This window comes from Punica granatum, chromosome 8, assembly GCF_007655135.1.
Source record: "Punica granatum isolate Tunisia-2019 chromosome 8, ASM765513v2, whole genome shotgun sequence".
Classification (NCBI taxonomy): Eukaryota; Viridiplantae; Streptophyta; class Magnoliopsida; order Myrtales; family Lythraceae; genus Punica; species Punica granatum.
Window position 1 is genome coordinate 5967217 of NC_045134.1, and position 14954 is coordinate 5982170.

Genomic DNA, 14954 nt, shown 5'->3' on the forward strand with positions numbered 1-14954 from the left:
ATCATATTATAGAGACAAGTTCAAGGGATTTGTATAACACCGTATTAGAAGAAAGCTTTGAAGATGAGGACAATGAGCTATTTACATAGCATATATGCTATATGCTAATTATTAGTAAACTGTTAATCCCAGTTTAAACATGTTTTGGGTTTATGATAATATAACCTTTCTTTTGAAATACGTGGCCACTTGATTAACTATAACATATGTTTATTTATTCTATTTCAAATGTAAATTATTGCGAGTCTCGATAGAATAACCGAAATGAACAAGAAGTCCACATCTAGTGGGCAGAAGCGAAAGACCTTCATTTAGTATCAGTACCGCAAGATTGTTGCTAGTTTGCTGATAGACTTGAACTGATCAGTTTTAAACTCCTTCCTCGCTACTATCAGCTTGTTGGCAAGTCGCAAACATAATTTAGATTCTTTCTTTTTAGTTGACTATACATATATCTTTAATGTTGCCCATACTCAAATTCTATGAGAAACAACAATTCATATATTCTCAAATGAATTTCGTCTCTCTTTGTTTGGAGCAATCTAAAGTACGCTCAATGAGATGACTTTTTTAAATAAGAATAATTTTTACAAAAGAGGACTCAATTTTTTTCTTATATTTCATGTGGGGTTTTTGAGTCGATAACCTAAATTTTCATTACGGATTTTACTAGGATATCAATCATTTTAGGGTATTAATTATTTTTTTTTGTAATTTACCCAAATTAATTTTCTGTAAAATTTTTGCATTTATATTAATGATTATTTTCTTTAACATAATATTTATTTTATAAAGATAAATGTTTAATATTTTTCCTCCTTTTTTCTTTGATTTTAGTGTGATTTATTGTTCATAATTATTAGAGATTATCCTACTTTACCCATATATATTTACTTTATATTCTGTTAGATGCAGTTAATTGATTTATTGGAATAATTTGCCCATATCCAATATGAATGAAATATTGTAATTTATTGATATTTGTAACAAATTCATCTTCTTTTGGTAAGTCATATGTATGCATAATGTGTATAACTATTTGATAAAATTAGTTGCAAGTAAAATTGTTTTCTGCTCGTGCAACGTGTGGGTCTTCAATTAGTTATATATAAAAGAGTCACGGGTAATTTTCTTTGTCTTATATGAGTTTGTAGGACTAGAACGAGCTGTTAAATTTATTTCCTTCTTTTATTTTTGGGTGGGGCCTGTAATTTATTCAGGCATGTACGCGGTTCATCGGCTCTGCCCACACATTGAACATATGCATAAGTAGCATATGACCGAGATCTGCTACAAGACATCTCTCACTTTTGAGACAACTTGCCACTAAATTACAGGACATTTTAATTAATCTTTCTGTACATTCTTACCCAAAAGAACTCTTTTTGCACATTTTGCTTGGGAGTGGAATGTTCGATTGGTCGAATTTATATGTGTTGCAGGAACTCATCATCTCCGATCCTTAGAGATCCCTTAGTACTCCTAAGAGGGATCTCCTATCTAGGATTATCCGAACATTTTTCATGAATATCATGGACGTAACAACAAGAGAAGAAATATTATCAACAGTATTTATGGGGAAGAAAAGAAATGACTCAATCATTAAGAATTAGCTATCCATCAAATCAGCTGCCCATTTAAACAACATCTCTTCAGACAACTCACTATCCTGTAGGTTATTCGAGGAGGATGGAAGAGACATCTGATCGAACCTATTTTCGGATTCTTTGGGACCAATCTGCGTGCACAGTTCCATGAAATCATCAGAGGGGCAAATCTCAGTACATAGCTTGTGATTGACCATAAAGTCCGATGGACAACCATCTTTCTCATCACCAGCCACTTGCAATGTAGTCGGGCCTTTGGCTTCTGGTACCGTTGCATTTGCCATTGAGCCCTCAGGCTCGTCCAAAGAGGCTGCTGTGAGGCTGTGGTCTACGGGAGGACCTTGTACATTGGCCATGGTTGGGGAGACCTCATTGCAGGGGTCTTTGGTTGCGATATTCTTCTTTGGGTTACGATACTCTGATTGCTTGCCACCGAGCTGTAACTTCTTCCTTAAGATTGAATTCCAGTAGTTCTTTATCTCGTTATCGGTTCTGCCCGGCAGCCTTTTCGCAATGAGAGACCACCTGTTTCCTAAAAGCTTGTGGAGCCTAATGATGAGCTCTTCTTCGTCTTCAGATATGTTTCCTCTCTTAATGTCAGGTCGGAGATAATTTAACCAACGCAGCCTACAGCTTTTCCCGCACCTCCTGAGACCTGCATTGACAAATCTGTTGAGATGAAAAGACAGTTGTTGAAAGTTTGCATCATATGAAATCAATTCGGCATGGCAAACATACAACTGTTACTAGATCGTAGGCTTAAGTAATACTCTTTCGAGGTGTCGACTATCGAGGGGTTAGAATTTGACAACGTTAATTGAATCGATGATAACTCACCGGTTTGCTTTGAGACTCTTTCCCACCTGCCTTCACCATTATTTTTGACGAAATCAATGAGGATTTGGTCTTCTGTTGCCGTCCATGCCCCTTTGCTCAACTCTTCCTTCGAACGGGTAGGACTTGGATTTCGTCTCATTCTCTCTCTCTCTCTCACTCACTCACTCACTCTTTTGCTCTTTATTGGGAATCGTAGAGGAGCCGTCACGGTCTTATATACAAAAGGTGAACGGCATCTCTTTTTTTTTTTTATTACCTAAGTATCGAATCTGAAATCTCTTGTTCAAACAAAAACATACGACATTGCACTACACCCTCTTTGATAATCGAGTCTTTCTTTAAACCGTGTTATAATTTCCGATTATAAAAGAAACTTATGAGTCTAGTAAAACAAATGTAAAGTTACATAAGTATGTACGGGAAGTGTCACTAACGATAATCGAATTTAGAACTAACGAGAATCGAATTTAGAACCTCTTGATTTTATATGAGGTGACCGATTCTTGTTATAATTATGCAATAAATAGTGCCTAACGCACTGATACTTTCTTTAAGCTTAATATGTACCGAAACATTTTGGGTTCGGTTATATCTAATGGGATTTCTGGTACTTTATTTCCTTTTCGCTTCCCTCTGTTAGGCCAGCGATTCTCTTTCATGATGAAAAAAAAAAAAACAAATGACAGTTCCATCGATGTGTAAAAGTAAATAATAAATTAATATAGTTGGCAGCTAAAGAGGTGAAGGTCCTTTTTAGGAAAACAAAATATTGGACAACTTTCAGTCAGTTTGAAAATAAAGTCATAATATCTTCGAGAGCATGCCTACTTGTCAGAGTGCCCCAAAAAAGGACGATGAGGATCTCTCGTACTTACGGAGTTGTCTCATTTGATTGGTTGGTGGGCCAATTCTAGGACCATGTTCCATCAATCATTGAGTACGCTCGTTGGTCCTTGTTAGATTACTTTAGCTTCCCATTTCTGTTATGAGCACATGAATGAACCTCCCTTAAAAAAAAAAATTCATTCTATTATTTGCTTAATAAATTCAGGCAAAAATCTATCTTAGAAACTTCCTCATAATCATTCAAGTTTAAGTTTGGGACAGACTTCATAAATATTTTATTAAAAAAAACTTATGGACATAGTTGACAAAATGTTTTGTTTGTGAACAAATTTATTTATAATGCAAAGATTTGGAATCCATTGAAAACACATCATGACTAGCTCTAATACTATCTGTTGCTTGTACCTCAAATCCGTACTCAATGATTTCGGTTAGCTCCTGGAAATTGAATAGCACTTCATCTGGATCTTCCAATGCTAAAAGTTCTTCCAGTTTGCTTTTCTTCATGTGAGGTTTTCCTTCTTTCATCCTCTTTTTTAATCTATTGAAAACGTTTTGATCTCCATATGGTTATTATTGCTTTATTTATGAAATTCATGTGAGTTATAAAAAAAAAGTTCTTCCTGTCGAACCTCGGCATTTGAGGTTGGACAGACCCGACGCCAAATCTAGAAGCCATTGATCTCCAACTTTTGAAAGAGCCAGCCTAAAATCGACCCTTCACAGTGGCTGCAAATGGCTCTAATACCAAATGTTGGAAGCACGACATGAATGGTCAGTTAATTGCAAGTAGTACGCACAAAAGACACAAAGAGAATCTATACATCTATATATATGAAAATAAAGTATGAGCTGAATTATTATGCTGCCACAACATCAAAAATAAAAAACGGAGCTCTCACGTTGCCATGTTATCGATTTACATTAAGGAAATTATTATATTATTATTATGAAGAAAGGAAATCACTTATACGAAGTTAATTTTTATATTCTTATTAAGGAAATTTAATATAAGGCACAACCAAATACATATAATGGAATAAAATATGACATAAGGCACACAACAATATATATAATTAAACAAAGTGTGCAATAGAATATATAGATTATAAATATACATCTCTCAATATTTAGATTATAATAGAATATAGCTCAATAAAGGCATTACAATAATTTGCATTGCTATATATAATATATAAAAATATAGTTGCCACAACAAAATATATATAGATGGCATATATAGTTGCCGCTTCAATTAAATATATCTAGATTATAATGGTTAGTATATATAGATTAAATAGATTAAATATATAATTGTTGTTTTCTGATAAATTCAACCTCTGCATATACGTAGTCCTCTGCCACGCCGAGTATCGGTTAAATGAGAACGATATTGTATGTATAATTCCAAATATCTTTTTTACATTATTTTCCAAATTGTTCTTTTTCATGGTCGAATTTTGATTCATAGAAAGAATTTTTTTTTAATGCAAATTTTGAGCAAATTGCTATGATATTTTGATTATTTAGTAATCCTTTCCAAAATTTTCTTTTTCTCGATTGAATTTTGATTTGTTGAATGAACTCTACTCGAGATTGATTATTTCGATATTGAGCGTTTTGATAGGATCTCTAATCGAGTTACATTATCGATGTCGCTTATGTAACGGTAAGACTATTCTAATTTATATACCTTGAATATTTCTTTTTTATTTTTATTTCATAATTTAATAGAAATCTTTGTTCCATTAACTTTTAGTAATTTGATTTATTTATTTATTATTCTTTGGTTGAGTTTTAGTTTGTAAAATGAATTTTTAAACTAATTTCTTTTCCAAACTATAATTTTTTCGATATTGATTGTTTTAATAAAATCTTTATTCCAATTTTAATTAACAATATGAGTAAGTTTTGATATTTCAAGATTTCTACATCAAATTCCTTAGTGATCGTCCGAACAACGCTCGGTTTTCATCTAGTAATATATAATAGTGAAATGAAAAAGCATGTTCAATGAGGCCATGCCATGTGTCAACTCCAAGATTAATAAAATAGTGCCATTTGTCGAGCTCTTAACTATCTATTACATGGCTTCACTCACAAGGAAGCTTCATTCTAATTAATTATTATAAAAAAATCCCTAAAAATATTAAATAACCGTTTACGAAGTTAATACTAACCTTGCTTTACAAATGTTTCATTATGGTCCAAAAAGTTTTTTTTCCCTACATGATGATACAAAATGTTTCAAAGTTGTTTCATGATGGTACAAACCGTCAACTCGAGCTTGACGCCGTCAAGCCGACGCTAATGTGGCAACTACGTGTCACCTCCTTGCTGACGTGGTCGAAAATGTTTAAATAATTCTAAAAATTTAAAACTTTTAAAACTTTTAAAAATAATTCTAAAAATAATTTTAAAAATAATTTTAAAGTTTAAAAACTTTTAAAAACAATTTTAAACTTTTAATTAAAAAAAAATTAAAATAATTTTTTATTATTTTAAATTAAAAATAATTTTAATATTAAATTTAAATTTTTTATAAAATTATTTAAAATTATTTTTAAAAATAAAAAATTATTTAAAAATTTTAATTTTTAAATTTTAAATTTTTTAAAAAATAATTTAAAAATTTTTAAAATTTTTAAATATTTTTTTTCTAAATTTTTATTCTTTTTTTTTATTTTTTGTATTTTTTATTATTCTTTTGGACTTTTTAAAATTTTATTTTTTCTTAAATGACATGACGCATTATGATTGGTTCCACGTAACAAAAATAACAAATAGGACGAGCCACGTCAGCAAAATGTTTACGGCGTTAGGGCCAATTGACGGTTTGTACCATCATGAAATAATTTTGAAACATTTTGTACCATCATGTAGCGAAAATTTTTTTTGGATATAATGAAACATTTGTAAAACATTTTGGACCACCAGTGCAATTTACCATATATTTTAAGTTTTATAATATATAATGGGTAAATTGCACTGGTGGTCTGAAATGTTTCATAAATGTTTCAAGTTGGTTCAAAAAGTTTTTTTTACTACTTGACGGTACAAAATATTTCAAAACCGTTTCTTTATAGTACATTCCGTCAATTCGTGATTGACGCCGTTAGAAAATACTGATGTGGCAAGAAACTTTTTAATAAAATATATTTTTTAGTTTTATTTAAAACTCCAAATTTTTTAAAATTTCAAAACAACCTAAATTTTTTGAACTTTTTCAATTTCGCCCCAATCCTCTCTCTCCCTCCACTGTTCATCGTCTTCCTCTTCCCCTCCACTGTTCAAGCCGAGAGCTCCAGCAACTTGAACTCGAGCCTGGTTCTGAGCTTGAACTCCAGTTCCCATCGCTTCTCCGTCAATTCGAAATCCAAGGCCGTGCTTCTTGGACTCCCGAGGCCCCAAAATGCGGCTCAACTCTTTCATTCACTTCAGGAACTATTCCTCCTCTGCTTCTCAACCCATCTTTTCCACATCTGCACACGCCCAGCTCACGACCTCTTCTCCTTGCTTCTCTTCTCTCATACACTAATGCACAACAACCAAGAACCTCTCAAACTTCAAGATTGTCCATACTCATCTGGTCAAGAACGGGTTCTGCCACCTCTCTCTGGGCCATAAGCTCATCGACTCCTCCCTCAAATGCGACAGCATCTCCGTCAATCCGAAGTCCTAGGCCGCGCTTCTTGGACTCTCGAAGCCTCAGAAGTCGTGCTTCGTCGATTCGAAGAATCGCTGGAATGCTAAGAATCGCCGTGCCTTCGACTCGGCGAGATGATGAACAGTGGAGGGGGAGGAAAACGATGAACAGTGGAGGGAGAGAGAGGGTTGGGGCAAAATTGAAAAAATTCAAAAAATTTAGGTGGTTTTGAAATTTTAAAAAATTTAGAGTTTTAATTAAAATTAAAAAATATTTTTTATTAAAAAGTTTCTTGCCACATCAGCATTTTCTAACGGCGTCAATCATGAATTGACGGAATGTACTATAAAAAAACAGTTTTGAAACATTTTGTACCGTCAAGTAGTAAAAAAAACTTTTTGGACCAACTTGAAACATTTATGAAATCTTTTGGACCACCAGTGTAATTTACCCATATATAATAGCGAAACTGTTCTCCATTAATCATCACATATTCTACAATCTCAAATAATTAGCTCCTCATTATTCCATTCCTCACTTACTTGCACTTACGATTAAATCAACATGAATAATTAGATAGGTCTTCATATTAATAATCCACAAACTACAATGAGTTTTTCCTGCTTTTTGTTTCTAATATTTTGTTGTTCTACACCGAAATTACCTAGTGTGAATAGAGTAGAGCTTCTTCCATATTCCTCGTTTTCGCTTTCTCCCTTGCAGGCATAATGTTGAACAAAGCTCTTCAAAATTTTATTTCAATAGAGCTAACTCAATATGATGAATTTAATATTCTTTTAGTATGGCTTAAATTATGTTATGCAAATAGAACAATTTGGACGTTGTTTAAAAGTATTCTGATAACATAACCTAAATGATATTTTCAAATTTCATGCAATAACTTGCATAATATATGTGATATATATGAAAATAACTCTTTGATAATAATTAGATCACGTGCAACACAGGTATAACTGGCTAGTTTCCATAACCAAAATGGACTGTATTCTTACTTGTTCCTCACAACTAAGAACATATCTGAATTTAAAGACCCAAAAATGCAAGTCACAAAGCAAACTTAAATGACAAGCATCATGAGTAACATGAAATGTACTATATCGAGATTATTCCAAGACTTTGACTAGACACAAAAACTCTTAAATGAGCTTGATGTACTGAGAAATCTTCATTTCCCAACACTAGAATATGCTGCGCAAATGGGGATTAATTACAACCTATATACGAAGATGCAATTATGCATTGGGATGCCTACAACGAACTCACATTATCACATAGAGATATTAAAAGACATGTTTGGACCTCTGGTTGTATTATATATATGGGTTACCTTGCCTGTGAAGAGAAATTGCTATCTTAGGTCGGGCATGCAATAAGATCAGAGGAGTGAGAAGTGCAATTTTCGATTTTTGATGAATTTGTATTCAATGACCCAAGGGTCCGATTCATTGGGAGCTCTAACGGTTCTTGTTCATGATTGGTGGGACTCTGAGGGACATCGAGAATTTCCACCTATATGGTATTTGTAACCCAGATTAATCCATTCTAAAATCAGTCCAAAACCAACAGGTTGGTTCAAGCAATTCGCGTTTGTTTCCCTTAACTAAGGTCTCAGATTTGAGTATTGTGAATGGAGAAAATCCATATTGAGTGTTTGTTTTGGGAGTTAAAATCACTTTGATTTTAACTTTAACTTTAACTTAACACACTACACAACAAAAATACACATTTTTCAAGTAAAAAATTTTAACTTTAATTTTAACTCAACACACTACACACTCATTTGTCTTTTTCCACAATCAAAATCAAAGTTACTTTAACTCTGAAACCAAACGCATTATTACCTCCTTAATAGACTGACCCCACTCAAACTTGATTAGTTGGGGGCCATTGGGCTTCCAGAAAATAGGGTACACATTGAAAAAAAATTGGTCCAAGAGTTACCTATGTTGAATCCGACACATTCAGAGGAAATGCTTTTCCCGACCTCTAGTAAGTTTTCAAGTCTGCACTCGAACCAGGGGAGTACCTTAGAGTGCGTTTGGATTTAGAGTTGAGTTGAGTTGAGTTTTGGTTTTAATTGGTTTATAATGATTGTATTGTTGAATTATGAGAAAAAAGTGTGAAAAATAATAAATAATTAAGAGAAAGTAATGATTAAGTAATGATTGTATTGTTGAATTGTGAAAAAGTAATGAATAATTGAGAGAATTTAATATTAAAAATTGAATTGAATGGTTAAAAAAATTTAAAAAATAAAAAAAGTAATGATTGTGATGTTGAATTAAAGATAAATGCAGTTGAGTTAAGTTGAGTTGAACATTTTTTAGAAAACAAACACACCCTTATTCTATCAGCATAATATTGATATCAGATCAGCTGCCTTTGGATTAAATTTAACAGCATACTTCATGGCTTGAACAAGCCGATGTTTGAGCAATGATTACTAGCAATAAAAAATATTGTTATAATATCTTTTTTTTCAGTGGAGTGACGGGGCCTAAGTTCGAAGAAACAAAAACGTAAAGTCAAACAACATAATAGCGGAATAAGGTGGCCCAAATATCATCACCATGAAGGAGAGCCTTAATACCCTATGGGGGAAGGTGAAGCAAATGGGGACCCCAAGAGAAATTCACAATTTTGCATCAAAAGAAAAGCGGAAATTTAAGAGAGCACAACAACCAAGGTATATATAAAACATTAACATTAAAGTTCAAGTGCAATATTAATTAATTAAAACGTGATAAATGTGCGTAAAGAAAATTTAGCTGGAGCTGTCAGTCAAATAAAAATTTCACACACTTTTTATCACCGGCCTTTGTTTTCGTATACACATTCACAGTCCACCACAGGAAGAAAAGGAAATTTATATTTGATATTTGTTGAGTCATTAAATGCTCGACAATTTTGGCAGTATGGTTAAAGCTCTAGCCTCCCTCTCCGCGCGATAACCCGTTTTTCCGGGATTCCGCTCCAGTTCAATATTCGTAGCTATATGTGGATGTGGTAAATTTGCATGTGCCTGCAGCCCGTTCTGAAGATACCGATTGGTGTGTATGTGGATGTGGTAAATTTGCAGTTGCGACCATAAACTTCACGTATATCAGGGAGTATTGAACATTCAAAGCTATAAAGTGATGGCTCCACTCGATATAAGAAAGGAAAATATAACTAATGAGTATTGAGGAATTCTTTGTAGAAAATGAGCAATTTAGTCAGTGTGCAGATATATGTTGTGTTCGTATATATTGTTTGGATGACCAAAACCTACATGTATACATATGCATACATATATCAAATAAATTATTTTTAATTTAGGATATTATATTGAAATGAAAGATCAAGTCAGAAAAATATATTAACTAGAAAAATTTTCTTGAAACAAATTATTTTTAAATTGCATTAATTTCATTTTTTTTAAAAATCATTTCCTATATTTTAATCGTACTTATCAAATTTTATTATTCATACACTAGATTTTGCACCAGTGTTATGCACAATGTGAAAAAAATAATTTAAAATGTCGTATCTATATTTTCATCATTATATACCATTTGTAATTTTACATAGTTGCACTATTATTAAAAAAATTTTAAAAAATTGTACTGAAAATAATTTTATAATTTTTTAGTGAAAGAAAAGAAAAATAACTTAGGTTGAGATAGATATGGAGTGTGGGTTGAAGAGAAATAAATAAAAAGTATAGTGGAAGATGACCGCATGTGAATGGATGGAGAAGCGAGATAAGATATATGAGTTTAAAATTTAAGCAGTTTTTTAGTTTTTTACTTGCTTTTAGTTTTACTTTTTCTACAATAGAGTAAAAAATAATGGGGATAATTTTGTAAAATTGTACAAAAACTTATACATGTATTTAGATATAGTGATTTTTCCTTAGCATGTTAATTTTGTATGTACTTTTTTTATGTTACACATATGTAAATACTATTATTAATATATAGACATACATATGTTTCCATTGAATTTAATCTTATTTATTTATTTTATTATAAAATTAAATGATTTTTTTGTGAATATTATTAGTTTCCTTTAATAATTTTTATTTTAAATTTAATATTTAAATAGCCATGGGGTCCACTGATAGATTTTCATATGCCATGTGAGAAAAATCCGTTAAAATTGAAAAGAAAGTAATAACATGCTAGACATTATAAGAAACTCATAATTTGTGATTTTTTTTCAATTAAAAAATTCGTGCTAGAAATAATAGAAAGGCCAAATTTTACTTTTTTTGGGTCATCAAACTCTCATAGATATTATTAACTATTTTTTATTTTATTTATTTATAAATTAAAGTAAGAACATATTTCTAACTAGAAATGATTATAAATCCATTCAAAAAGAGATATTATTAATTTACGCAGAATTTATATATTTTTTTGAAAAATTTTCTTATGTATTATGTTGTTCGAGTATTATGTATTTTAACCTTATCAAAGAAGATTTCATGTGCAACATACGTGTAAATTCACTAGTAGTATATAGTGTATGTATATTGCTTGAAAGATTGATGGAAGATGTACTTTTAGCTTGGGGACCAATCTTTTACCATTACCGAATGTTTGGATAATCATCCACAATTCATCCCTCCATAACCCTCCATGAACCGCGATCTAAATAACTTGTTAGAGAATATCTAGTGGACTTAGAGATTTAGAATATTATTCCGATATGATTTCAATATTAAACTGATTCGTGTAACTCTTCATGAATATTCTCTTGTATTTTGATTATTATTGGTATAATAGATGTCTACCAATTAGGGTTTTGTCAGGCAACTTATTCCTCTTAAAGAGAGTAGACAAGAGTACACAACTTGCTTTCCACCTACCAGTGGACGCAGAAACATTAATAGATGCTGGTTGCGATCACTATTCATATTGTGTACGTGCTTTTCTATATTGTATTGAACTTAGATTGTAATTTACGTTTGACTATTGTTTTAATTACAAATAGATCAATCTTTTGTCGTGTCCTCCATTTCGGCTTATCTTGTATCTATTCGTGGTGCATTGTACTTAATGCTCCAAGCCTATATTAAAGTTTATGATGTCGCCGAGTTTGTCGATCAAATAGCCTTGTATGACGGATTGATGAGCTAATTCTCATTCGGTTCGTTTAAATGTCCTGTGCAGTATTGCAGGTTTAAAAGATTATTCAACTTACTCTACTTGAGGGGAAAAAAAAATTCAACTTATACTATTGTAAATGCATATTCGATCGTTCTCCAACATAATGAAGAATTTCCTTGGAAAAAAATACCTTATATATTCTGAGAAATACAAAGACATAAAAAGGAATAAATCGGGGCCAAAATATATACCTTGTAAATGCATATTGGATCGTTTCATAAAGACTGTTATGGTTCAAGGCGTGACATTTTTCTTACATACGTGACCTTTTAAAAATAAAAAATAAAAAAAGGAAACCCAGCCCGACAAGGGCTGGGTAGTTGGGAGAGGGCGGTGGCCTGAAGGTGGCCCCCACCCCACCCCAACCGGGCCACCCCTTCCACCTGGCGAGGTCGTCGGCAGTGTCAAGTCGACTGTCAATCTCGCAGGGCTGGAGGGTGGCCGAAGGCAGAGCCTACCTCGATCTAGTCCCCTTTAATTCAAAACAAACGGAGAGAGAGGGGGACCGGACTGAGGTTGGGGACCCCTTCTGGCCACCCCTTTCTCCCTTTGAGGTGGCCAGTTGTCGGTGACCTCATCTCGGAAGGTGGGAATCACCGAGGAGGCCCCCACCCCGGAAGAAAGGTAGATTGCTCAACCGAAATAAATAAGAAATAGTAACTAAAGGAGTATAGACATATTCATATATATATATGTGTGTGTGTGTGTGTGAATATATGAATGAAAATGAAAGATTACAGTTAATAGTAATATATCAGATAGTTCAATAGTAAATTTTTGTATATTTTATACCATTTAGCATTATTAACTGCATTCAATATAAGTTCAAGACAAATAATGGTTATATCTTTATCATACTTATTTGTTTTCCACAAAAATTAGATCAGCAATAAAATTATGTGCTTAAAGATTTTAAATTTGATATGCAGAATATTAAGTAAAAATAAACATATAAATGCCTATCCAACACGTGTCATATGACTTGTCATATATAAAAGACTCACGGGCAATTTGTTTTCCCCTTATTCGTGTTTTCAGGACTAGGATGAACTGTTAAACATTGTCTTTGTTCTTTATTTCTCGGCAGGGCCCCTATTTAGACATATGCGTGGTTTTCTGAATCTTTCTCCGCATTATTGAATAATTGCACGAGTAAGCCGTAGCATATGACTAAATGTGCTATAGGAAATCTCGGTCACTTTTGAGACAACTTGCCATACTAATAAAGGAAATTTTAATTGATTTTTTAGTACATTTTTCTTGGCAATGGAACTCATTCGGTTGATTCCATTTTTGATATCAAATTCCAATATTTCTTTATCTCATTATCAGTTCGGCCCTGCTGCCTTTTCGCTATAAGAGACCACCTGTTTCCTATCTACAACCTTGTGGCGGAGCCTATTGATGAGGTCCTCATCATCGGAATGGTTTCCTCTCCTAATATCGGGATGGAGCTAATTTAACCTACGCAGTCTTCAGCTTTACCACACCTCCTAAGACCTGCATTCACATAAAGCCATTGCAAGATGAAAAGATAACGAGTGGCAGCCTATTAATTCCAGAATGTCTCCATAAGGTCGCATCATCTGACAACGATTCGACAAGGCAAAACAAATATTGTGTACTATATTCATATGCTTGCAATGAGAGTGTAGGTATTTAATAAATAAGTAATAGAAAAGTAAAGGAAAAAAAGACATTTTTAGTCTTATAAGTTTGACATTTAATCAATTTTAGTCCTATAGGTTTAAAACTACCGAATCAATCATATACATTTGCTCTGTAAGACAATTTTGATTCATTTCATAACTTATAGCACCAAAAATGTATTTCTTTTTCAAAACTTATAAGGCTACATTTTAATTGAAAGCTAATTTATAGGCTCAAAAAGTATCTTTTTCAAAGCTTATACAACCAAAATTGTCTAACGTATATGATTAATTCAGTAGTTTTAAATCCTATAGGACTAAAATTGGTTGAATGTCAAACTTATAAGACTAAAAATATCTTTTTTTTCTTTACTTTTCTATTACTTATTTATTAAATACCTACACTCTCATTGTAATCTGTTCATTTTTTCCTAATACTATTAATCTTTTGTATGTAATTTATTTATTATTTTATCTACGAAAAATTTAATGTACAATCAATATTCATCTCTACTATTTTAATAATTTTTGAAACTTCTTTATAATTGATATTCATATACCGAGCTATTTGTGATATCATTTGCACTCAACATCAAAACTAATATGAGCAATTAATAACTTATTTGATGCATATAATATGCAAGTGATCAAATTATTTAATTTTCGATGTGTGAAACGCTAGAGGATTTTTTGCGTTTTACAAAAGGTGAAGAAGAACATTCACAATGAAAAAAAGAGAAAGAAGAAGAAATACATATTCGAATTTATAAGAAGTATCTGGATCCATAGAGATGGAGATTTGAGATAGAAATTTTGGTCTCATATGGATAGAGACGGGAATTTAAGATAAATATTTTCGTCTCATTAGTAAGAGACGAAATTTTCCTTCTCTTGATTTGTCTCAAAAAAAAGAAAAAAAGATGGAGTTCTACGTCTTATTTTCTGTCTATTTGATGATAGACAAAATTTTCCGTGTCAATTTAAAATTTCCATCTCAAAATTGAGACAGACTCGTTTCGTCTCAAAATTATGTCTCTATAGTAGAGACGGAAAGAACCGTCTCCATATTAAGAGATAGTATTTTCCGTCTCCAAATTCATATCAAATAATGAGATGGAGATTTTCGTCTTTTTTACCGTCTATCGGGTGATAAACAGAATTTTGCGTCTCAATTTCAAAATTTCCATGTCAAAAT

The 14954-nt window shown here is 32.2% G+C and overlaps 1 protein-coding gene across 1 annotated transcript; it reads right to left on the reverse strand.

The window, feature by feature from the left end:
- Nucleotides 1-1581: 1581 nt before the first annotated feature.
- Nucleotides 1582-2617, reverse strand: LOC116187242 (transcription factor MYB23-like). Its single transcript, XM_031515897.1, has 2 exons — nucleotides 2445-2617; nucleotides 1582-2262 (listed from the first exon to the last, which is right to left on the reverse strand). The coding sequence occupies exons 1-2, from the start codon at nucleotides 2581-2583 to the stop codon at nucleotides 1610-1612; spliced, it is 792 nt and encodes a 263-aa protein (XP_031371757.1). The 5' UTR covers nucleotides 2584-2617; the 3' UTR covers nucleotides 1582-1609.
- Nucleotides 2618-14954: the final 12337 nt, after the last annotated feature.

Excerpts from the sequence above, each read along its gene's own strand:
- LOC116187242 (XM_031515897.1), bottom strand. The coding sequence starts at position 2,583 with ATGAGACGAAATCCAAGTCCTACCCGTTCGAAGGAAGAGTTGAGCAAA. Across the intron at positions 2,263-2,444 it reads AAGAGTCTCAAAGCAAACCG|GTCTCAGGAGGTGCGGGAAA; the intron begins GTGAGTTATCAT and ends TTGTCAATGCAG.